General features: G+C 37.7%; 1 protein-coding gene across 1 annotated transcript in view; it reads left to right on the forward strand.

The window, feature by feature from the left end:
- The window catches only part of TMC1 (transmembrane channel like 1), a 469408-nt gene that overhangs the window by 412304 nt on the left and 31991 nt on the right, over window positions 1-25113 (forward strand). The window contains exons 16-20 of the mRNA XM_077148434.1: window positions 9059-9201; window positions 16698-16842; window positions 17664-17858; window positions 20359-20538; window positions 20665-20826. Coding sequence (XP_077004549.1) covers window positions 9059-9201; window positions 16698-16842; window positions 17664-17858; window positions 20359-20538; window positions 20665-20826 — 825 coding nt within the window. The remainder of the gene's footprint in view (window positions 1-9058; window positions 9202-16697; window positions 16843-17663; window positions 17859-20358; window positions 20539-20664; window positions 20827-25113) is intronic.

The raw sequence follows: 25113 nt of genomic DNA on the forward strand, positions 1-25113 counted from the left end.
GGGGAGTCTGAGGCAGATGGTATTTAGAGAGGTAGGAGGGAATAAAATCATGTGGGAATCTCTAGCATCTGGGCCATGATAATGTTTTTTCCCTCAGAGCAGTTTTAAAAAGTAGGTGGTGGGTAGGTAGGATGACTATCAGACTCGGATTTTGAAAAGATTATTGGATTGGAGAAGGACAGATGGATACGGGAAGACCTCTGAGAAGTCTATTGCTATACTCAAGTGAGAAATTAAAGTTATTTAGAAAAGTGAAATTTACCTGGCGAGACTTGGCTGATAAATAAATATTCATTGCCAATCTAATGAATCAAAAGCTGAGCCGAGTGAGATTAGAACCTCACAACCTATTGGTTATAAACCATAATACAAACAAATAATGCCAAATCATGCAAATTTTATGCATCATAAATAGATTCATTTGAATTTGCAATCATTTGAAAATAATTTAGTAAAAACTCTGTCATACATGCCAGCATCACGTATTTCTGATGGACATCATTTGCTGGCAATTGCACTTGAAATGAGCTACATTTGCTAATCTTAAATATTTTAAATAAAATATATGTTGCCCATATGGGATTGAAAGTTCCTGAATTCAATTCATTTTCAAAGTGGTCTCAATATTTTTCTACATTCTTTTTGTTCAAAAAGCCATTTTTAAATAGATAAAACTATGGTAGTTCCCAGTACAGGTTATGTCCAGATGCCCACACACTTCTCATTTCATGAATGAATTAGCAAAGCTTCATTCTGTACAACTTTAGAGAACTAGAGGGCAAATTTATAAGTCCAGAAGTCCACTAACCAATAAAGCCCCATGATATAATACTTTAATCTCTCCCTTGTGAAACAAAAGAAGAATGTTTTCCCTATGGGAAGAAATTGTGCATAGCAGCTCATTTTATAGCACTGCCTCATTTTGTAAGAGTTTTAGGCCATTAAACAGCAAAAAGAAAAAAAGAAAGAAAGAAAACTAGAGTTTTTCAAGCTTTGGTATCTCTCAAACATTTTTTGGTGTTTTGATTCATAAAATCCCAACAAAAGATCATTTTTGTTATGTTACTGTCTTGAATGATTTGCTCTATATGATTAAAATGGATAGCAGAGAACAGAAGAATGGAAAAGATTGGTTTAAATGACAATCTGCAGGAACTTAATCTAACTGAGTATAGCTACATGACCATCAGAAACAATTTCTTTGTTCAGTCAGCCATTCTATAAGCACTAAGTGAAAGTCAGATGCTGGAAGTACAAAGGCAAATAAAATAATATATATTCCCTACCCATAGGGACCTTATGGTCTAACTGGATATCTGAACAAACAATCGCCATGTAATGTGACAGTCTCAAACTAATGGGTATATGTCTTAGGTACATGGTGGCATATTACAAGGAGAGTTTGGTGTTGGAGTTTCTGAGGGGGCACAATAAACAGCAATTCTTTTTCCACCTGAAAGCTGAATGATGGATATGTTTTAAAAGGAAAGGCAAATCAAGGCCAAAATACCACCTTCATTACTAATTGAGGGCAGATTGGAGGACCTCTGCCAAATGCTATTGTGAATATGGAACCCCAAATTAGGCAGCCTTGCCCCGGGGGCTGCTCATTTCCTTGAAGTGGAAAGTTATGTTTGGGTTAGGCAAGCCCAGTTAATTTGTCCCCAATTTTCCAATCCTCGGGGATGGAGTGAGTAAAGGGTTAGAAGAAGACTGGAGAATAGTCTGTCTAGTGGAGCTCTGTGTACCTGAAGGAGCTGTGTTCCTCCAAAACAACCCATTCTGGTCACCAGGTCAATAAAGACTACAGAAATATCTTGAACTAGTTTTGAAAGAAAAGTAGGCAAACCAGGCCCTTGAATGGGAGAGGCAGCTGGGAACAGTATTCCAAGCAGAGAGATGAGTGTGTGCCAAGGCATGGAGGTAAGAAACAGCACTCTGCACTCAGTGCCCCTGGGCAATTCGGCAAAGCTGGCACTTAGGGAAAGAGAAGAGTAGCGAAAGATGAGCCTGTCATATGAAAACAAAACAAACCAAAGGTCTAAGCAGGGAGTATAGTTTCACCACACTAAAGACCCAGACAATACTTTAGGTGGTGAAAAGCTCAAAGGGTTTTGAAGCAGAATGGAAATGTGCTACCCACAATAAAATAAAGCTACCCTTTAGAAGTCTCTCTGTGAATGTGTTATGGGCTTGGTTGGACTTGGTGTGAGATGAAAGGTGGAGGACCTGTTAATGGCATGGTGTGCAGAGAAAGGAATAGTATCAGATGTGTTTTGTGATGCAGAAACTACAGGAGTTAGTAAGTGACCAGACATGGGCTGTGGGTAAAGACTGAAAAACAATGAAAATATCCAGGTTTCTGGCTTGGGTGGCTGGGTGGGATGGTGGCACCAGTCTCTGAGATAGGACGAATAAGCAGGTATGGGAGATATTTTTAAAATGTGCTGAGTTCAAGGTTCCTATAAGGATATCCCAGTGGAATAAAACATGTAATGGGTTTAGGATATAGGGATTCCCACAATTAGTGTCAGTTGTAGGCCATGGTACAAAGGAAAATGGAAATACTCCTTACAGAAGTGTGCATAATTTGGAAAGGCCGTGGGCATAGTGGAAAGAACCAGTCTTGAGACTCAGACAAACTTGGGTTTGAATCCTGCCACATACTACCTGTGAGACATTAGATGACTGCCCTGAACCTTTTGTGATGAGTAAAGTGGCAGTATTAGTACCTACCTAGCAGGATGGTGTGAAAAACAAAAGAAATTATGTGTATAAAGTGTTAGCACAATGTCTGGCGTACAGTAGTTGCTTAATGTATTAGCTAGGGTTCTCTAGAGAAACAGAATCAACAGGAAATATTCATAAATATAAAAGTTATAAAAGTGTCTCACATAACTGTGGGAACATAAAGTCCAAAATCCGCAGGGCAGGCTGTGAAGCTGACGATTCCTATGGAGGGTCTGCATGAACTCCACAGGAGAGGCTCGCTGGCCAAAGCAGGAAGAGAGCCTGTCTTTCTGAATCCTCTTTAAAAGGCTTCCAGTGATTAGATTAACCATCATTCATTGCAGAAGACACTCCCCTTGGCTGATTACAAATGGAATCAGCTATGGATGTAACCGACGTGATCATTATTTAATTCAAGGAAATGTCCTCATAGCAACATACAGGCCAGTACTTGCCCAACCAGACAAACAGGTACCACCATTTGGCCAAGTTGACACATGAACCTGACTATGACACTTAATGAATATCTCTTTAAATGCCTACTCAGTGTAACCAAGCTCATAAAAAGACCCATTTCTTGAAGGGACAAGAAAACAGAAAGAGAGAGCCCTGATGGTGAGAACTTGGTGAGAATAGGGGTGGGCAGCAGAAGCATTGCCACCTGGACAAGGACACTGATATATAGACAGTCACCCAAACACATTATCTACTTCACAGCTATTTTGGGAGCCAACTCTTCTCCCAAAGTTCTGTGTCTATATTCCTTGGCTTGGGTTTATTCCCTTTTTGTAATCTAAACACTCCTCAGCTAAGAACCATATAGCATCTGTTTCATTTCTCTAGATCTAGAAAAGGAGAGGAAACTTAGAGATAAGGAAAGCATTTGGTGTAGGAGCTGGTGGGTCTGGTTGGGGGAACCGTGGGTTTGGTCTTGGCATGCATTAGTGCCAGGCGGGGCGTCTGTTCTTGTGAAGTTAGTTAAGATTTGTTCTGGGTTTCATTAGCCTTTTTACTCTTTACTTCTCTCCTCTGTCCCACTCTGTAAGATACTGAGTGATATTCCTTATCTCTCATCCACATGAAGATGTAAATGACTGATAACAGCTCAGAGAAAAATAAAAATATACCTCTGATGCATGAGGTACTGTGCCAGTTTGAAACTGTTGTATACCCCAGAAAAGTCATGTCCTTTAATCCTGATTCAACATTGCTGGGTGGGAATTTTTTGAATAAGTTGTGTCCATGGAGATATAACCCACTCAATTGTGAGTGGGACTTGTTGATTAGGTGGTTTCCATGTAGATGTGTATCCACCCATTCAAGGTGGGTTGCTTACTAGAGTCCTTTAAGAGGGAACCATTTCGGACAGAGCCAATAGAGCCCACACCAGAGACCTTTGGAAATGCAGAAAGAAAACACCCCTGGGGAAGTCCTTTGAAGTGAGAAACCAGAAGAGAAAGGTAGTACCCAGCTGACAGGTGTTCTGGACCCATCAGTCCTTCTTGCGTCAAGGTATCTTTCACTGGGTTCCTTAGTTTGGACATTTTTATAGCCTTAGAACTGTGAACTTGTAACTTAAATTCCCCTTTTAAAAGCCATTCTATTTTTGGTATATTAGATTTCAGCAGCTTTAAAAAACTTAAACAGGTACTATTTTCCCTTCATCTACCATTGGCATGCGTTCTTCATCAATTATGTCTCCCTCCTCCACCAATTTTGACTTAGTGATCTTTTATCTTTTTCAAAATAGTGGTCTGACAGTTACTACAAATTAATAGTACTGCTGAGGGTGATGAAACTCATTCACCATCTTGGGTATATAGAAGGTTGTCTTTCCCAGTGAGTATTTATTTGTAATCATGAACAACACCAAAGGGATGGGATTCTAATATAATTTCAGGCCTCAAACACTTGCAAAGAGGGCATTGTGCCTTTAGAACTCCTCAGAGACCTCTGTAATCCAGCCTCTTGCTCCATAACTGCATAATCAAAATATTCTTGATTTTTGATCTGTCAGTGACTTTGGGCCAGACCAGTTGCATTCTTCTAACAGAAATGAGAGTCTTTAATAGTGTGGGACCCAATCCTTGGACAGGAATTTTCTGTGCTCATTTGGAACTTGGCTCTGGCCATGATTTCTCTGTCACAGATATTGGGGTAGGAGAGTGCTCCTACAGGGAAAGCAGCATGCACTGACATGGAAACTGAATAGAACCTTGGCTAGGCTAGGAGTTATTTCTATTTTAGTCACTGCCAGATGTCTGCTGTTGTAGTTTTAAAGGAAGGGAAAAGATGTTTGGAGTGTGGTATGCCCGCTGGGTGGAAGGGGTGGAGTGTTACTCTTCTAAGCCTCCCAACTCATGTTTAAAGCCACCTTGCAATATGCTACTATGGTGAATTTGATAAAGCTTTTACAAATTTTGCTCTTCAATAGTACCTCTTTCATTTAAACACTTAGCTGCATATGTAGTAAAGTGGCAAACTGAAGAAACTTTTTGAAATAATCAGGATCCTAGAAAAAACAGGACCTATACCCTCTTTGGTAGTGATTTGATATTTATGAAGTGGCCAGCTATTGAACATATGTTGAATGGCACATTCACCAGATGAGCTGGCTGCCCCCAGTAGCTATTGTGTTCCCCTAATAAGCTCACCAGATGCTTGTTCTGTATCTCCTTTCTCCTTTCATGTTATTTTGGGGGTGATTTTTAACCACAATGCTGTCATGATGAATTAGACAAAGATGTCAGGTTGAAATATTTATAGATGTGGAGATAAGGCCCTCTGAAATATTTTTAAAAGTGGTATCTGATGCAAATGTTCTAAAAATGAGCATAGTAAAGAATAAACAACTATGTGATAATATTGTGAGCCATTGATTATATAATATGGTTGAACTGTATGTGTGTGAAGATTCTCAATAAAAATATTAAAAAAAAAAAAAAAGAAGAAGTCTCCGGGGTCCTTTCTAAGAGGGCCTGGCACCAACAGGGACCAATCCAGGGGTATAGGTCAAAGGTTCTTGCTGTATTGGTAGGGCTTCTCATTTCTCTGCTTTATTGAGAAGTATGGAGGTATAGTAATACAAGGACCAGGAAGCAGAAGACAGCCCAGGAGAAGCAGTACAGCACAGTGGTCAAGTAAATGGATTTAAACTAGACAGACCCAGTTCAAATTAAGACTCTGTCATGTACTAGCTATGTGAACTTGGACAAGTTATTTAACCTCTGTAAGGCTCACTTTAGTCATCTATAAAGTAGATATAAAAATAGTATATAGGATGATGCATGGTAAATAAGACTTCCTCTCTTATCCAACCAGGTTGTGAGCCAAACAGATATAAGACAAAGGACAAAATAGTTGGAGGTCAACATGTCATGTCTATTGCTGTTGAAGCTGGTACTAAAGAATATGACATCTCTCTCTGGGCAAAGTGGGCTTCACACTCAGAACTATCTTCCCAGCAGCTGAGACACAGACAGGCTCTCTGTAGGTTGTCTCCTCTGAAGAGGAGGAGAAGAGATGGCCCACAATGTCCGCTTCTCTTCATCCATGCCCTACTATCACATTACTCTTTTCCTCCTGGGGGCTAGAGTGAGGCAGCGAAAAGAGGTTGGATGTGACATTTATGTATTTCTTTCACATGGGAAGTAATATCAAGAATGGGGGAAAACATACCTGAGGATATTCTAGGACCTGGCATCAAGGGATTGAGAAAACTTTCTTGACCAAAAGGGGTAAGAGAGGAATGAGACAAAAGAAAGTGTCAATGGCTGAGAGATTTCAAAGAGAGTCAAGAGGTTATCCTGAAGGTTGTTCTTATGCACTATATATATATATATATATATCCTTTTTTTAGTTTGTGGTGTATTGGGTAGAAGGAAAGTGCCTGGAACTGTTGAACTGGGTTCCAATTGCCTTGAATCTTGAGGACAATTGTGCAACTATTTAGCATTTACAATGTGACCATGTGATTGCAAAAACCTTGTGCCTGATGCTCTCTTTATGCAGGCTATGGACAGATGAGTACAAAAATATGGACAATAAATAAATAATAGAGGGGGTAAGGGGTAAAAGAATTTGGGTAGATTGCAATACCAGTGGTCAATGAGAGGGAGGGGTAAGGGTATGGAATGCATGAGTTTTCTCTTTTGTCTTTTATTCTTTTTCTGAAGTGATGCAGATGTTCTAAAAATGATCATATGATGAATACACAACTATATGATGAAACAAAAAATATATAGGAGAAAACAATTACCTCTAGCGTTAGCAGGTTCATACTCTTCTCCTAAGGATTCTGAGATAAAGTGTTTGGCAAATTCTAAATAAGCAACAATTATTGACTGGTATAATTACTCCAAGAATGATTACCAAGTATCAGGATTGTGGCAAAGAAATACGGTAAGGGTCATTTACTGGAAAAACAATGTGTGCCGCACCTATAGGTACAACAAATTCAAACTTTAACCTTTAAATCAGTCAAAAGAACTGTGAGATGGGTGGGTCAGCCAGAGGTTCAGGACAGGCTAGAAGGAGTATGGATTTAAAACTGGGGGGAAGGAGAGACGTGAACTAGATGGATGTGGAGTAAGAAGGTAACATGGAACACGGTGCTGAGAAATCCTGTCAATGCATCTCTGCCCTGGGGTGATTTCTTTGCCTTCCGGCAGCTGGCCAAATGGTGTATATTTGGAATCTTATCTTGGGCACATCTGCTCCCTCTATTTGACGTTCCTATTTGTTGTTGAACCCCAAATTTTCTTTTGGATTGTATTTTTTTTTCTTGAGCCGAAAAAATGCAGAGACAGGCAGGTGTGGTTCAGAGAAGCAAAGTACTTTGTGTTTTACTATTCTGCCTCTCCCAAGTTAAGCCTAGGAGCTCCTCTGAGATTTTACCTGCTAGTTCTTACCGAAGAGTAAAAAAGGGGGGTGCAGGGCGGGCCACGGTGGCTCATTGGCAGAGTTCTCACCTGCCATGCTGGAGACCCGGGTTTGATTCCCAGTGCCTGTCTGTGTTAGAAAAAAACAAAGGGAGGTGGTGGTGCAAGGGTAGTTCATTGGTAGAATTCTTGCCTGCCATGCAGGAGACCTAGGTTCAATTCCTGGTCCATGTACTTCCCAAAACAAACAAACAAAAAGCAAAAATTCAACAAATGGTGCTGCAATAAGGGGATACTCACAGAATACCAAAAGAAAAAAAAGTTATTTAAAAATAAATTTGCCTCAAAAATTGAAATTAATCATTTTTCCACGTGTCCTCTATGCTCTGAATTGAGTTAGGCATGATCTTTGTTTAGGGCGATTTTCTAAGACACTTCTCTTAATTCTTCCTCTGGAATTAACATCCCCTGTATTTTCTCCTCCTTCTGCTTCTAATTCTGCTTCTCCCTCCCTCCACCTTCTTCTCCTCCCTGAGCTTCAAAGGCCCTGGATTGACATAAATGATGTTAAAGGCAAACGATCGGGCTATCTAGAGAGTGACCTGATCCCAGGAGGAAATTCCAGATTGTCAAATTATCTCCTTACTTCGCAAAACATAGTAATCTGAAGACAGGAAGTCAAAGAGAAGCTCAGAAAGTGGGTAAATAGTAGTGTGGAAACAATGCTGAGAGTGAAAGACACAGTGAATGAGAGAAAGAAGAATATTACATCGAAAGCAGCACCCGAATATGCCAACATTCTGCATAGAAAGAGAGGTTATTCAGGTGGCTTTGAGAGATGGTGATTCCAACCCTCACTGATAATTTTTAGGGACAAGCACTTACTGTACGAATGGCATGTCTGTTATGGGAGAATACTATAACTTTGACCAATAGAAGACTGTGGAGATGGTTTCCAATGTCATCTCACATGTATACTATTTTTGCTAAGTGTGTGCTAAGACTCAGCCTCTGGGGTTTAGAGAACTGATCTAATCATGGCTCAGGTGACTGGAAATGGAAACCTGCCAAAGCACTTTGAAGAAACATGTTTCAGATCCTCCCTTCAATATTAAACAGCTCTTCAAATTGTAAATCTAATGACACCATGAATGTGTTTTGATGTTTAAGTCAGTGGGCATTTCACAGTAATGGATCCACAGCTGAGCAAGCCTGTATTTGGTTAAAAAATTGGTCTGTTTAGAAGTCATTGAATTTTGAATAGACCAAAAAGCTGCCAATCAATGTGGCAGCCACAACATTCACTCTATGGAGCAAAACAATAGGGCTCTTGTCAGAGCCATCACCAAAGTTTGACAATTAAAGTCATTTTGTTGTTCCTCTTAATGTCTTTTTCTTTGAGTTGCTCTTCACAACATCTGCTAAGAGGCTTTATTGTTGGATTTTAGGGTTTGGCGCAATATTCTGTCCTCTTTTATGGCTATTACGACAATAGACGAACTATTGGATGGATGAATTTCAGACTACCACTCTCCTATTTTTTGGTGGGGATTATGTGCATTGGATACAGCTTTGTGGTTGTCCTCAAAGCGTAAGTTTAATTTGTTTTTTTGGGACGCAAACAATGATTTCTGGAATCCAACTGGGAAATTAATTTGAGAATCAGACATAATTTGTTGCTATTTTATGTCAAGAGAAGGAAAAGCCTGTAAGAGATTAAATTAGTTTTAATGAAAACACTAATGTCAGACTGTTATATACTCAAAGCAAAAGGGTTGAACATCATCTTGCTGGGTTGGTTGCCTGCCTGCCTGTATTTGCACGTATTATAAATGTGCCTTTTTGTACTTCAAGGTGTGAATGAATGTTAAGGCAGAGAAACAGCAGCTGACCCTTCTTTTTATGTGCAGAGAGGTTTGTGACCTGCAGAGTCAGCCCAGTAGGCAGAATTTGTTTTTCTCTGTTCATTTTGTAAGAACCAGAATAATCTCTCACCAAAAAAACTTCAACTGTGTAAGATAACAAAGAATGAATGGCTCCCATTGAGACCGTCAGGATCAACTGTATAATTATGGTTTTTCTTGGAAAAGGATTTATTAGAGCATGGAGGAAGGATTTCATTGGGGAGCAGTGAAACTGCAGTCCATTTGTTTTCCCTTGCCTGAAATATATGTATAATACCTCACTTAAAGACACTGCAGAAACCTAGCACAATAATTTGGAACTGTGAATAATTACCCTTTAGCCAATTTTCTGAACTAGTTTAGTAGAAGAATTGAGACATCTCAATTAATGTCCCTACTATTTTATTTGTCAGTATGCACAATGTGAATCAGACTTTGCCTCATTGAAGAGAAGTCCCTCTGGCTGAGGTCCAAAAGGGATAAAGTGCACAGTTCTTCTAAGTAGGAACTCTCTGGAGCAGTCCATGACATGCTTCATGGACTTACTCACTTTCTCAGAGAAAACTGTCATATTTAGTTTTAAGTCATTTTAGAACTTGGAGAAACCTTAATTGAAACCACACATCCAAGATATTTATCTACCTGTCAAGTGGAGTCAGAGACCCAAATATAAGGTATCTGTTCTTCTGATAAAGTACTTTCATATTCCAAAATTAAGATATTTTCTAGACTTCTGACAATATTGATTTGGCTGGACTAATTAAGGGTGCCATTTACATTACTGATACCTTGTGTCTGTCAGTTCAGTGTTGGTTCTTTAGTCCCCCTGGTCACTGGGGAAGAATGACTATTTTTGCAGGTCCAGTAGCTCAGTGACCACAGAGCGGTGTGCCCTCATAGTAAAGAGCAAAGGCTCTTGAGTCTTTTTGCCTGGGTTCAAATCCCAGACCTACCACAACTTATATGACCTCAGATAAATTGCTCAATGTTTTCTTCTTCTGTTTTCTATCTCTATGGTGGTGATGTAATAACACCTTTTGGGGATGCTTGTGAGTACTAAATGAGTTAATATATATGAAGCACTTAGAGTATTCTGCCATGTGGTAAGTACTTGACAAACACTAACCATTTGTTAGTTATAATTCATAGGCTTTTTGAAGAACCAAGCAAAACCAGCATGGATGGGGTTAAGGCCATGGAATAGCCCCAAAGACAGGGCAGACATGTGGCTATGCAGTTGTACATTAATAAATTTGTATTCTTACAAGAGCGCTTTTCTAGCAGATGGATTTAAAGTATCCAGAGCAGCAGCATATACAAAGAAGTATAAGGCAAGCCGTCTTTCCAACATTAAAAAATTAAAAAGAACCAAACGAATTTTGGTAATATATTTTCATCGTCCCAATATATCAAAAGCATTATCATTTCGTTGTATACTCAATATAAAAATTATCCCTGAGATATTTACTTTCTGTTTTGTGTTTGACAATGTCTTTGAAATCATGTGTATTTTACACTCTTAGCACATCTCAATTTGGATGATCCATACCATAAGTGTTCAATGATCACCTGTGACCAGTGACTACTGAACAGCACAGCTCTAGAGAGTGGCAGTTTCTTCTGAATTTATTCAAGGATGCCTAATATTTAGGTTAACTGCAAGGCAACAACCAACTCCACATTTTCTCCCTTGAAGTCATCCATGTTATGCCAACTAAACCAACCAGGTTTCGGCCCTTCCCTCTGGCATGGGTCTCTCATCACTTGTTACTTGATTGGCAAATGGCTTCAGCTTATTGGTTTTTGTATCAAGATAATTAAAAAACAATACATAACCTCACACTCACCCTCCCAGCCCTAGGGACAATATCTGGTAGAAAAAATATTTTCTAAATGACTATGCAGAATCATTTACCATCTCCCTCCCTTTCCCCCAATCAAATATACTCCGGGAATAAACATGGGTGAATTTAAGAGATAGTTTACTCATTGAGTAGAAGGAAGACTGAATTCTAAAATCAGCTAGGCTATTCATTGACTTTGTCATCCTGCCCATACATTGTCTTCTACATTCTCTTCTAAAAAATGGGGCAAACACTTATTTTTTAAATTACCTAATTGAATTGAAAGGTAAAATGAGATAAAACTCAAAAGAGTACTTTGGAGTTTTTGATAGGGTGACTAACTTGACTGGTCCAAGACTTTCCCTATTTTAGTAATAAAAGGCTCAAATCCTGGAAACCCCTCAGACCCTGGCAAACCAGGAATATTGGTCATCCAAGTTTTACATCTTTTCTTCCTTGTTTCCGGCATATTTCCCCTGAACTCTGATGAGGCTGCATCTATGGTAATGAGGGCAAGGACCTGATTCTACCTTGATCTGGTTCTTTAATTTTATATTAAAATTTTTTCTTTTTTTTTTTAGCAGGGAAAATAAATAGTGGTTTAAATATGATCCTAGCATGTTCTCTCACAAGTGTATTCAATACATTTTCTATCAGCTTACTCTAAAATAAATGTGACTAAAATCAGGCCCAACAAAGATTCTAACAATAGTTCAATATCTAAAGTAAGTCACTATTCGTCTTGTTTCTTGTCTGTTGCCAAATATTTTTGGAATTTTATGGCCTTTATGTAATTTCTGTGGTCAAAAATTTTATAAAAAAAATAAAGTCAAATCAATCAAAACAATATCTTTGGGTAGTTCAGTGGTTAGAATGCCTGCCTTCCATGCAGGAGACCCGGGTTCGATTCCTGCACCATGCACCCCCTGCCCCGAGAAAAAATATCTAATATCTCTGACTTACATGACACATGTATTGCCAACTTACATTAAAATCATGGCCAATTTTACACATTTCTAAATAACTGAAAATTATTTTTTTCTCTTCTACCTAGTATATGACTATTCTATTTTCTCTTCAATTCTCTTGAGCATACCAGCCTGGGCAGCTGTTACCTTTCTAATTCTGTCTTCCATGTTTCTTAAAATCCATGCCTTGTATCTTAGCTTCAAAATTGTCTATCTTTCCCCTCTCAGTTGAACTTGTCTTTGCTGCAGGAACCCCTCCTAGCTACCTGTCTCCAATAAAAGCAATCAGAACTCCTCATAGACTCTGGACTAATAATTTACTTTTCAGAAATATTCTCAATGCGGATGCTAGTGTTTGAAGTCTCTAATGATAGATTTCAGACCTTATGGCAAGCTCTGGAAGGTTAAATAGGACTGGCCTACAGGGCAGGAAGTCCTGGCAGATTCCACAAAGCATGTGATTGTCTATTCTTCCTCAAACTATGGTTGACCTTGTTTAAAAAATGTCAGGATTTTCTGCTCTCAGCAGAAAAGCAATGAGGCATAAGTGAGTTAAAGGCACTATATTCTAGTGTTCCATGTCATATTACTGCTTAATGAGCTGCCTCTAAGATTATGAAATTTGATGTGAAAAAATTCTCAAATTTCAAGCATGGACTAGGGATAACAGAGGTCCTGGATGAATCACAACCACTTAGGAAGTCAGATGATATCATCAAAACCTATCATAGTGACAAGGACAGAACTGAGTAGCAATAGCATTGCAAACATATGATAATGTGCCATGTGTGATGCTATAGCTGTTCCATGTATTTATTTGGTGCAGCTCTTGCCAAGGCTAAGTTTATTTCCAGAATCACAATTCATTTATTTATTCATTCACTTAATTATTATTGAGCACCTACTATGGGCAATCTAGGGGGCTATCCAGTGTCTGGAGAATAAATGGTGAACCATATAAAGTCCCTGCCTTCATGGTGCTCTGCTGGAAAAACAGACCAGTAGGTTGTGGCCAGTATATGTGAATTTATATTTTTGTGAATGATATCCACTGCATTAAAGTATTTCTTTCTTTATCAAGAATGTAATTCATGCTATTCAGTATATTCCTTGTTAAAATTTTCTTTTCCTTGGGTAGGGTCTTATCTTCTGAGCTGCCAGGAAAGAGTTTTCTACCTCCTTCTCAATCCCTTTTCCTCCTGACTTCTATGTTAGCAAAGGCTACATTATAGTGACAGTATGACTTTGGATTTATTGACATTTATTCAATATTTTAAAAATCTCTGTATGCACCCAGGAATTGACCAAATGACCCCATTGTGTAAATGGAACCTGTGGTACAAGATGAGAAATTCTGTATAAAAGCCTTAGGCAAAGGCATAAATGCTGTAGTTGAACCCCATTGCTTATTCCCCCCTGCCAAAAAATATATAAGTTGATACTGCTTCTCATAGATATTGCAGTTCAAAACTTCAGTCCCCTTGACAAAGGAAAATTTTCATAAATGTATATATATTTTGCTCTATGGACAAAGGGTAGTGCTGTACAGGGGAACATGTTATAGCTTATCAGGGCCATCTCTTGACAAAAATGTGTCTTCAGTACCTTCCTAGTTCCTTTCAGTACTCCACTCCCTTTCATGGCAATTCCCACTTGCGAAGTGTTCCCAGTTTGCTCCTCCAGCCAGGGCTCCTTGCCCTGGGAGCCATTTTCATTGATGTAAAACTTTAGCTGTGATAACATTCCATTCAAAACTTACCAGTCAAATGACCAGTTTTACTTTAGGCCCTGCCCCTTATGATGTGACAGTGCAAAAATGGGTGGTGATGTATTAATCAAATAAATAATTGTCTAAGTTAAAACTTACTGAATGTCTGATTTCAGCCCTTTATGATTGCCAAAAAAATAAAAGGTATTTTTACATGATTCAACCTATCTAATGGTGTCTTAAGATTGTGCACTGGAAGAGAAGTCAGAAAACCTGAGCCTCTGTCCTCTCTGTCATTTACTACCAGATAATGTCCAGCAAGTCATTTCCTGTCCTTGAACCTCAGTCTCCTTATCTGTAAAAATAGTATAACAGCCCTGACCCCTTGCTAAATTTTTGAGAAGGAAAAAAAATGAGAATACACATAAACACCACTTACAAAGAGTAAAGTTGTAGACCGATGTAGGGATTATTATTTATAGTTGCTTCTTGTAACTTATTAGTCCATCATAAATACATAAGCCTCCATAAAGAATGAGGCTGATAGTGGGGCGAATTTAAATGACTTTATTGAGATGCTTGCCAAACTGTAATATCAGTTATATGTCATTGTGCCCCTTTCTTTTTTGGTTCCATATCACTGTACTATTAAAAAAAAAAAAAAAGCAAAACCTTATGGGACCATTTTATAAATGTCACATTATGCTTCAATTTTGCTATTTGTAGTAAAAGGGAAAACAAAAGAAGTGGAGTAAATGGAATGTAGATCTCTAATCCCTGAAATACACCTGTAAATAAATGCACTTAAAATTTTTTAAAATCACTGATTGGAATACATCTATCCTACTTTGCAGTAAGAATGTATAAAAATCTTAATTTTTTTTGGTCAAGAGCTGTAGAATAAGGAGACAGTTAATGCATCTACTGCAATCACTTCTTTTTTTTTTATTAACGGAAAGAAAAAAAAAAAGAAATTAACACAAGATTTAGAAATCATACCATTCTACATATGCACTCAGTAATTCTTAACATCATCACATAGATGCATGATCATCGTTTCTTAGTACATTTGCATCGGTTTAGAGGAACTAGCAACACAACAGAAAAAGATATAAAATGTTAATATAGAGAAAAGAAATAAAAGTAGTAGTAATAGTAAAAAAAAAAAGAAAAAAAAACCCTATAGCTCAGATGCAGCTTCATTCAGTGTTTTAACATGATTACTTTACAATTAAGTATTATTGTGCTGTCCATTTTTGAGTTTTTGTATCTAGTCCTGTTGCACAGTCTGTATCCCTTCAGCTTCAATTACCCATTATCTTACCCTGTTTCTAACTCTTGCTGGACTCTGTTACCAATGACATATTTCAAGTTTATTCTCGAATGTCTGTTCACATCAGTGGGACCATACAGTATTTGTCCTTTAGTTTTTGGCTGGACTCACTCAGCATAATATTCTCTAGGTCCATCCATGTTATTACATGCTTCATAAGCTTATCTTGTCTTAAAGCTGCATAATATTCCATCGTATGTATATACCACAGTTTGTTTAGCCATTCTTCTGTTGATGGACATTTTGGCTGTTTCCATCTCTTTGCAATTGTAAATAATGCTGCTATAAACATTGGTGTGCAAATGTCCGTTTGTGTCTTTGCCCTTAAGTCCTTTGAGTAGATACCTAGCAATGGTATTGCTGAGTCGTATGGCAATTCTATATTCAGCTTTTTGAGGAACCGCCAAACTGCCTTCCACAGTGGTTGCACCATTTGACATTCCCACCAACAGTGGATAAGTGTGCCTCTTTCTCCGCATCCTCTCCAGCACTTGTCATTTTCTGTTTTGTTGATAATGGCCATTCTGGTGGGTGTGAGATGATATCTCATTGTGGTTTTGATTTGCATTTCTCTAATGGCCAGGGACATTGAGCATCTCTTCATGTGCCTCTTGGCCATCCGTATTTCCTCTTCTGAGAGGTGTCTGTTCAAGTCTTTTTCCCATTTTGTAATTGGGTTGGCTGTCTTTTTGTTGTTGAGTTGAACAATCTCTTTATAAATTCTGGATACTAGACCTTTATCTGATATGTCATTTCCAAATATTATCTCCCATTGTGTAGGCTTTGTGAGGCGATTCTAAAGGGAATTAAAATCTATGCGGGGGGTTGCTGACCTGGGTTAGGCCATCAGTAGGCTTCAGGGGTTTGGGAACCAACTGAAATTGTGTAGAATAGAATAAATTCCTGCATTTTCTTTTCCTGGGGAGGAACTTAATGTTTTCATCAGATTCTTAAAGAGAACCTTATCCCACAGAAGGTTAAGAATCAATTACAGGAAAGTAACTTCCCATGTTAAGAAAACAAATAAGAATGCGTATTTTTTGTTGTGGTTGTTATATTTGTTCGTTAAAATCATCAGGGTTTAGTAATCTTATAATTTTGAAGACCTGAAAAAAGATCAGTTTAAAAAATCAGAACAGATGAAACAAAAACAAATGATAACTTAAAAAGAAACTACTTCCTGTTTATTGGAACAATCTTGTTTGAAAGTACATATTGTTTAATTATTGATTTTCCAATTTTTCTATAATTGTGGTGCATTGCCAGCCCTTGACCCCCTTCCCTTTCTATGTGTGTTCTGGATGCTGGGTTAAACTCCCTGCTCTTACAGGATGACCAAAAATATTGGCGATGATGGGGGTGGTGATGACAATACTTTCAACTTCAGTTGGAAAGTGTTCACGAGCTGGGACTACCTGATTGGCAACCCTGAAACGGCAGACAACAAATTTAATTCTATTACGATGAACTTTAAGGTAAAGTTGCAAACTTCAAAAGTCTTTTCTTGTACTTTTTTTTTTTTTAAAGGAAAGACAGAGAGAAGGAAGGAAGGAAGGAAGAAAGGGAAACATTTTTAAACATTTTCTTGTTTTATTGTATTCTGTTTCTCCGTTTTTGTTACATGGGCTGGGGCCGGGAATCGAACCGAGGTCCTCCGGCATAGCAGGCAAGCACTTTGCCCGCTGAGCCACCGCGGCCCGCCCCTTTTCTTGTACTTTTAAAAGCTAAGTTAGGGCCATTCCTGATGGTCATGCTAATGAAGTATCTTGACAATTAAAAGAAAGATTAACTTACTATTTCTACCTACCAGGATCTGGACAGGGTTCTGAGAATGACTGGAAAATATCTGATTACCCAGAAAAGCACTGTTATCCCTCTAGGACTTTTTTCTCTAAATTCGGTAATAATAACATGAATTTGAAAAACATGAGACCATTAGTAATAAGAATCAGAGATTTTAAATAATAGAACAATGCTTGCTAATTACTTACAGGAAAAGTTAGCTCAACACTTAAAATGGCTTTCAAGCATTATTTTGTAGTTTTTTCAAGCTGTAGTGGAAGAGAATGTCTTTTAGAATAAAGACTATCCTCGTTCAGAATTTGTCTGCAGTAATTATCCTTTCTCTCGCTTGCCACCATTTTCTAGGAAGATTCACCAGGTTTGTGGAATCACAGTGTTCGTTTATATTTTCATTCCTCACGTTGCGACATTAGCAAAAATTGCCCCTGACATCAATATATTCTTTGTAGCTCAGATATTCCTTTTTGTTCTGTTTTCTTTTGTTTGTGTACAGGAAGCTATAATAGAAGAAAGAGCAGCCCAAGTAGAAGAAAATATCCATTTGATCAGATTCCTGAGGTTTCTTGCTAACTTCTTCGTGTTTCTAACCCTTGGTGGGAGTGGATACCTCATCTTTTGGGCTGTGAAGCGATCCCAGGAATTTGCACAGCAAGATCCTGACACCCTTGGGTGGTGGGAAAAAAATGAAGTTCGTTCCTGCATGCTTTTTATGTGTTTAGAATCTGACAGTTGCTACTTTTGTGGGTTATTCTTCTATGGTGGGACATTAAATAAGACCAGTCTTTATCCCCTCTCCGGCATTTAGATTTAACACCTCCACTCGATTCCAATCTTATCTCCAAATCTGTCCACTATATATTTTGTCTTCCATTTTGTGACATTAAAGAATGTTAAGAGTTGGAAGAGATCTTGGAAAGCATATATTTTATATGAACGAATGAATGAAATCTTAGAAGATTGGGTGATGTGTTCAGGGTCCCAGAGTTAGAAGAAGACTGAGGACTAGAACCTGAAAGTCTTAATTTCAAGCTCAAAACTGTTTCCATTACCCAATGTTGCTTTCTCTATAGATCCAACATCTGTCACTGAAAGATGGAACTATTGCCTCAATTCTTTGAAAGAGCTTTCAGAAATCCTTTGGGTCCTGTGTTTAATTTATCTCACAGGAAACATTGAGACTGCTTCCCCCATTTGGTGGAAGTTTAGACTTCCTTTTGTTTTTCAAAAATAGCTTTACTGCACATGTCCGCTGACTCCCACCCAACCCAATCTCCAAACATTATGCAAGTATTCATTTATCTTCGGAGTATCTGCCCACTTAGTGGGTCACAGAAAGGAGGCTAGAGACAGAAATTTAGAATCAAAAAATTATTAAATCATGCGTTGTTGCTAGATATTGCTTTCTTTCATAAAATATTCTAGAGTAAAATGTTTCCTGTTTGAATTTGGGCATTTAGGCTGTGGGGAGTGTAGACACATCAGGATATTTCTGAGATATGTTATCACTGATGTTTCTGCGGAGCCTTGTAGATCAAAACCTTAAGGAAGTCTTTATAAGCAGAGACTTTCTTAGAAGAATCTCAAACATCAAGTTATATAACCTATTTTTTAAATGAAGAAGAAAAACTTCAAAGAAAAATATTCTAGCTATTTCATAATTTGTAACACTGGAGACGGAGACTGAACATTTAAGAGACAATAATATCATAGTCTGCTCATGAGAACCCGTGAAATAGAAAGTCATTAGGTAGAGGGAATTAGCGTATTTAAAGTGAAGAAAAACCTGAAAGCATTTACTGAGTTTGATGTCAAAATTTTGCTTAAAATTGAGATAGTATTTATAGGCAAAGTTATCATGCAATTTTGGCCCATGGTTTATGTTGATCGCACTTTTTTTTAATAAATGAATCATATCAAAGATGGATATTTAATTATCATTAAAAGGATCACTCTTTTTAAGAGCCTGTTTTGACCTCCATCTCAGGACTCCCCTGAATCCTAGTTTCTAGCAAAGAAATAATGTGGATTCCTAAGTAGCTTTACAAATTTAATGAACTTCAATTTAATGTTACCTTGTGCAAGATTATGCAGGATATGGTAGGCTTTTTGCTTTGGGTAGAAATTCTATCATACTGATTTTATGTTATGTCATGCTGATTTTGAGTTTCTCTTGGCCATAATTATATAATGTTATTAATCAATAAAACTTTTAAAACACATTAAAAATTATTTTAAAAATATAGTCTCATAGTTCTCAGTGTTCAAACTGTGGGAGCTCATGAGGGTGGGAAAATAAAAACTGTTTAGTGGTTATAGTTGGAGCCAGGTATTTGAGAAAGACAGTAGCCAGAGATACCTGAAATCTTTTTTAATTTAAAAGAATGTTTTTATCTTATTCTAAAATTAGCACATTCTGTGGGTCCTTTTCTTTGACCTAATTTAGCTAATGTTGTAATCATAAGACTGCTAGAGAGCCAGTATGATAAACATCACACATTTCCTATTTTTCATTCTTTTTAGAAAATTGTTCTTTTGCTTTTGTCATTATAGACTTAACTTGTTTTCACAAATGAATTATAGACTTCATCTGTAAAACTTTCTTACCTTTGCTTTTATAACACTATGCCATGTCTCTCTCCTTTACTTTCTTTGAATGTCCTCTGTTTTCTTTGATAAAAATCATTTTCCTTCTGTCCCCAAACAATTTGCATTCCCCAAAGTTCCTTATTTGGTCCTGAGTCTATCTCAGAGAGCTCATCCATTTTAACCAATTAAACAAACCCATAGCATGATGATTGCCAAGTTAGTATTTCCAGCTCTGATCTCATTCCTCAAGCAGATCATTTGCCTTTTCTTTTGGAAATCTTCCTATAATGTGCATCACCATATCACAATAAATTACCACATAGGACTCTGGGTACAGGATTGTAAATTGCATCTTTGGCTATATTAGGAAACCCACTGTTATTATCAGTACATTTGCAAGCTCACCCACATGTGAGAATCTTGAGAATGTGAGTTGAATATTGTTTGTGCTTATTTTATTAAAAACAAATTTAAAAGTGCATGAAAGACTTCTTTAGTTTTCTAAAAGATCAAAGAAAACCTAGCTGAGCATCTTGCAGTATTGTGGGGGGAAAGGTCATTTGTAAACACCATTAATTGAGTCAATCCCTTGTGTCTTGTAGATGAACATGGTTATGTCCCTCCTAGGGATGTTCTGTCCAACCCTGTTTGACTTATTTGCTGAATTAGAAGACTATCACCCCCTCATAGCTCTGAAATGGCTACTGGGACGCATTTTTGCCCTTCTTCTAGGCAACTTGTATGTATTTATTCTTGCCTTGATGGATGAGATCAACAACAAGGTAAGCCTTGTGCCTGTATCGCCCTTGCCATCAGTGTGTTATTAAATCCTCAGTCACAGTAATTGCCAGGAATTCCTTTGAAATTTGGGTTGTCTTCATTTTTGCTTCCATCTCTTTGCTTTCTAGATTGAAGAGGAGAAGCTAGTAAAGGCCAATATTACCTTATGGGAAGCCAACATGATCAAGGCCTACAATGCATCGCTCTCTGGAAATAGCACCGGGCCGCCATTTTTTATTCACCCTGCAGATGTGCCTCGAGGTCCATGCTGGGAAACAATGGTGGGACAGGTAAATGCCAAAAACAGAAGCGTGTGACAATTTGTGGATTAAAAAATGCAGAGTAAATATTGTTTTCTATAAATGTGGCCTATTTTTATTGTTTATTAATACAAAGTAGCTAAGCTACATTAGATAGTTGCCATATACTGGCTCTGAATTTCATAGATTGTCTCATGCAGCATTCACACTCATCCTTTGAGGTCAGTACTACTTTTATACTCATTTTACACTTCAGTCTAAAGGAAGTTTAGTTTAAAAAGTATGAAGAGGTGATTACTGTCTATTTATGCCATAATAGAGCACCAGATTTAGATACAGGTCCAAGTGCATATTTAAATGGAATTCTATTTAGTGTAACCTATTTATCATTTAAAAAATTAGGCTCTTTTGGAAGCATACACTAATATTAATTTTAGTAATGTCAATTTTGTCAAATAATTTTCCCTTAGGTATTCGAGGAAATACTCTATTATGTTATTTTTTTTTTTATGATGACTGTGTAAATGACCCCAGTCCAAGTTTAAGAATGAATGTTTCATGAGACCATCCAGTAAGGGAAGATCAACTTAATCCAACCCAACCAACTCAACCAAACCAACACTTAAAAACTACCTCAAGTCTCTTATGTTTATACAGAACTTATTTATACTTTGAAAGGCCTACAATTTTATTTCATTAGATTTAACAACCTTAATCTGCATTTTATAATTGATTTTGGACTCTAGTTCATCATTGGTGAGCAGATCTTTTAAAATATGTCACTGTGCTTTTGTCTGTTATTTAGCTCAGCAACATGATCTGTGAATTTAGATATTCGAATTGTTTTCTGCCATGTACTTATTTTTTGCAAGATAAAAGGAAAATTTTTAAATAAGCTTTTTTCTTATAAAACTAATGTAATTAAAACAAGCTATCCTCAGTCTCAATCAGAAGCTGTCAGACTTAAGCCAATCAATTATGATTTCAGTAGTGGGAAGAACAAAGAAGAATATGCATGAAATGCTAAACACATATCATTGAAGATTGAGTTTAAAAATTGTAGCATAATTAAAGATTTTATTTTACTTTATTTTTAAGCCTTCAGGGAACAGAAAATCCCTGCTACATGTGATTAAATATTTGGCTTTCTGGCATGCACATTTCATATATGTTTATAGAAACATGTATGAAAATAACGTCCACCTGTACTTAGCAGAGAGATGCTTATGGTCCACAGTGGTAGACAGTATAATGGCCCCCAAAGATGTCCATGTCCTAATCTGTGGAACTGATGAATATGTTACCATATGTGGCAAAATGGGCTTTGCATATTAAGGATTTTGAGATGGGGAAATTTTCTTGGATTATCTGGGTAGGCCCAATGTAATCACAAGGGGAAAGAGTATCCAAGTCAGAAAAAGGAGATGCGATAATGGAACCAGAGGTTAGAGTGATGTATTTTGAAGATGGAGGAATGGGCCACAAGCCAAGGACTGCAGGCAGCCTCTATAACCTGGAAAAGATCAGGATATGGATTCTCTCTTAATGTTTCCACTTTGATTTTAGACTTTTACCCTTCAGAATTATAAAAGAATACATTTTCTTTGTTTTAAGCCACTGTTTATGGTAATTCATAAGCAGCCAGAGGAAATGAAACATAGAAACCCATTTACCCCTGTGTATTAAAGGGTGTTCAAAGGAAATTATGGTGATGGTACCTAATTTGAGCCCATTTAGGCTGTGTCTAAACCTTCTGCAAAGGTTGTGAGAAATGAAAGACAATGGGAGCATAGTTTTCACCAACTCAAAAAATCTGGAGAAATTCTGTTCTGTTCTCTAGAATGCAGACTGGCCTAAGGGTTCAAGAAATCTGCCCCTTAACAGGAAAACACCTATTGAACAGAATTAATAGAACTAGCTGCAAAGAATTGCACAATGGTGGTGATGGCCACTTCTGGGGTTGGGGAAGGGATACATTATGTATGAATGACAATGCAATCAGGAGAGAATACTTTAATTTCTGATTATGCAGAAGATTCCATGATATTCCCTCACATAATGATTAAACAAAAAAAAAAAAAAGAAAAACCATTTATGTATTTAGTTCTTCCTCTTGGAATCTCCTGGATTATACTGTTTATCTTGTCAAGGGATATTGATTTTTTTTTTAATTTTCCCTTTAGTGATTTTCTTTGCTTCATCATCCTTCCTTACTGCCATTTGTAGCTGAACTGCTTCCATCTTTCACTTCCTTTCTCTAAATGTGCACTGAGCACATGTGAGGAAGTCTGCAGGAGCCAGCTAGGGGGAAGGTATTGTGGTTCTGAATGGAATGTTGAGGGGCAGATAGAATCCATATGGAAATAAGGCTAACAGAGGGAACAGGACAATGAGCACTGGCAAGGTCTGGCTTTTAAGAGATCAATATCTATATTATGCATCTGGAAACATTATTCAGTCTTAGTCAATTTAAGAAAGTAATGTGACCACAGAAGAAACAGTAAAGGTTTTGCATATAATGTTGAAGATGTACCCCAAAGTCTCATTCATTGCTCTATGAAAATATTAAAGATGTTTCTTTCCTCTTCTCTGTAAGTGGCCTCTGCTTATTTCTCCTCAATGATACTGTGAAACTGATTCAAAGTTGTCTTTGTATTTGAATGATGACAAATCTGGCTGCTCCTTTTCTTCTGAAGAAAATCCCCACTTAGTTTCATCTCCACTGGTATTTGATAAGTAGGTAGCAGAACCATTCTTGGGAGGCAGCTCTCCTAAGCTATATATTGAGGTCTGCATTTCGGGGCAGGAGATAAAACAACCATCAGCTAAAGATAATGAAAACAATAGCTAATATTAAAGGAATGCTTCCAATGTGCCAGACATTACCTCATTTAGTTTTTAAATTACCCTCTGAGATAGGTTTTATTGTTGTTCCCATTTTACAGATGAGAAGCTTGGGACATAGTAAGGTTAGGTCATTTTCTTAAAATCTTGCACAAAGTCAATGACAAGAACCCAAATTTAACCTTACATAGGGCGCTGGTTTGTAATGTGTGTACCCTAGAAAAGCCATGTTTTAATCCTAATCCCATTTTGTAAAGGCAGCCATTTCTTCTAATCCCTATTCAATACAGTATGTTTGAAATTGTAATCAGATCATCTCCCTAGAGATGTGATTCAATCAAGAATGATTGTTAAGATGGATTGGGTGATGACATGTCTCTACCCATTTGGATGAGTCTTGAGAACTTTCTGGAGTCTTATAAAAGAGGAAACATTTTGAAGAATAGAGGAGATTGAGAGAAAGCAGAGAATGCTGCAGCACTACGAAGCAGAGAGTCCACAGCCAGCGACCTTTGGAGATGAAGAAGGAAAACACCTCCCGGGGAGTGTCATGAAACAGGAAGTCAGGAGAGAAAACTAGCAGATGATGCCATGTTTGCCATGTGCCCTTCCAGCCAAGAGAGAAACTGTGACTATGTTCACCATGTGCCTTTCCAGATGAGAGAGAAAGCATGACTGTGTTCACCATGTGCCTTCTCAGATGAGAGAGAAACCCTGAACTTCATTGGCCTTCTTGAACCAAGGTATCTTTCCCTGGATACCTTTGACTGGACATTTCAATAGACTTGTTTTAATTGAGACATTTTCTCGGCCTTAGAACTGTAAACTAGCAACTTATTAAGTTCCCCTTTTTAAAAGCCATTCTGTTTCCCGTATATTGCATTCTGGCAGCTAGCAAACTAGAACACATAGTCTTACTAGAGTCTGTGTCCGTAGCCACACGGCTGAATCACCTCCCAGAACATAATTAAACAATACACACTTTCCAAACTCCTGCCTTGGAACATATACTGTCTCTGGCCTCTTTGTATCTCTCTTGCCTGTCTTCTTCCCTTTGATTGTTAATAATTCCCTAAGAGTTACAGATCAAAACTGCCCAGACATTTTAACTAAATGTCATAAGTGAAAGGAGTGTGAGGCTTAACGAAAGGCCTGTGTCCAGTGTTTCCCATCCTGACCAGTGCCAGCAATCAGGGTGGAATGACATCCCATGATGGCCTTGCCCATCGTTTCTAGCATTCTCCTTCCTCTAAAGTACCATAACCCTCTTATGGTATGTGAGGTTATTTCAGTTGGTATAGGAAGAAATATTTTTAAATTTAAAAATAGTGTCTGAATCCTCTTTTGATATCTTATGTGAAAATTAGGACACTGCTCGGGAAAGAATAGAATTTCAATCATTGGGTTTGGGATACTTAGGAGGTTCTGGAAGACTTCAAAACCACTCTGAAATATCCTCCTGCCTGAAGAAGT

The sequence above is a fragment of the Tamandua tetradactyla genome, chromosome 2 (assembly GCF_023851605.1).
Source record: "Tamandua tetradactyla isolate mTamTet1 chromosome 2, mTamTet1.pri, whole genome shotgun sequence".
NCBI classification, from domain to species: domain Eukaryota; kingdom Metazoa; phylum Chordata; class Mammalia; order Pilosa; family Myrmecophagidae; genus Tamandua; species Tamandua tetradactyla.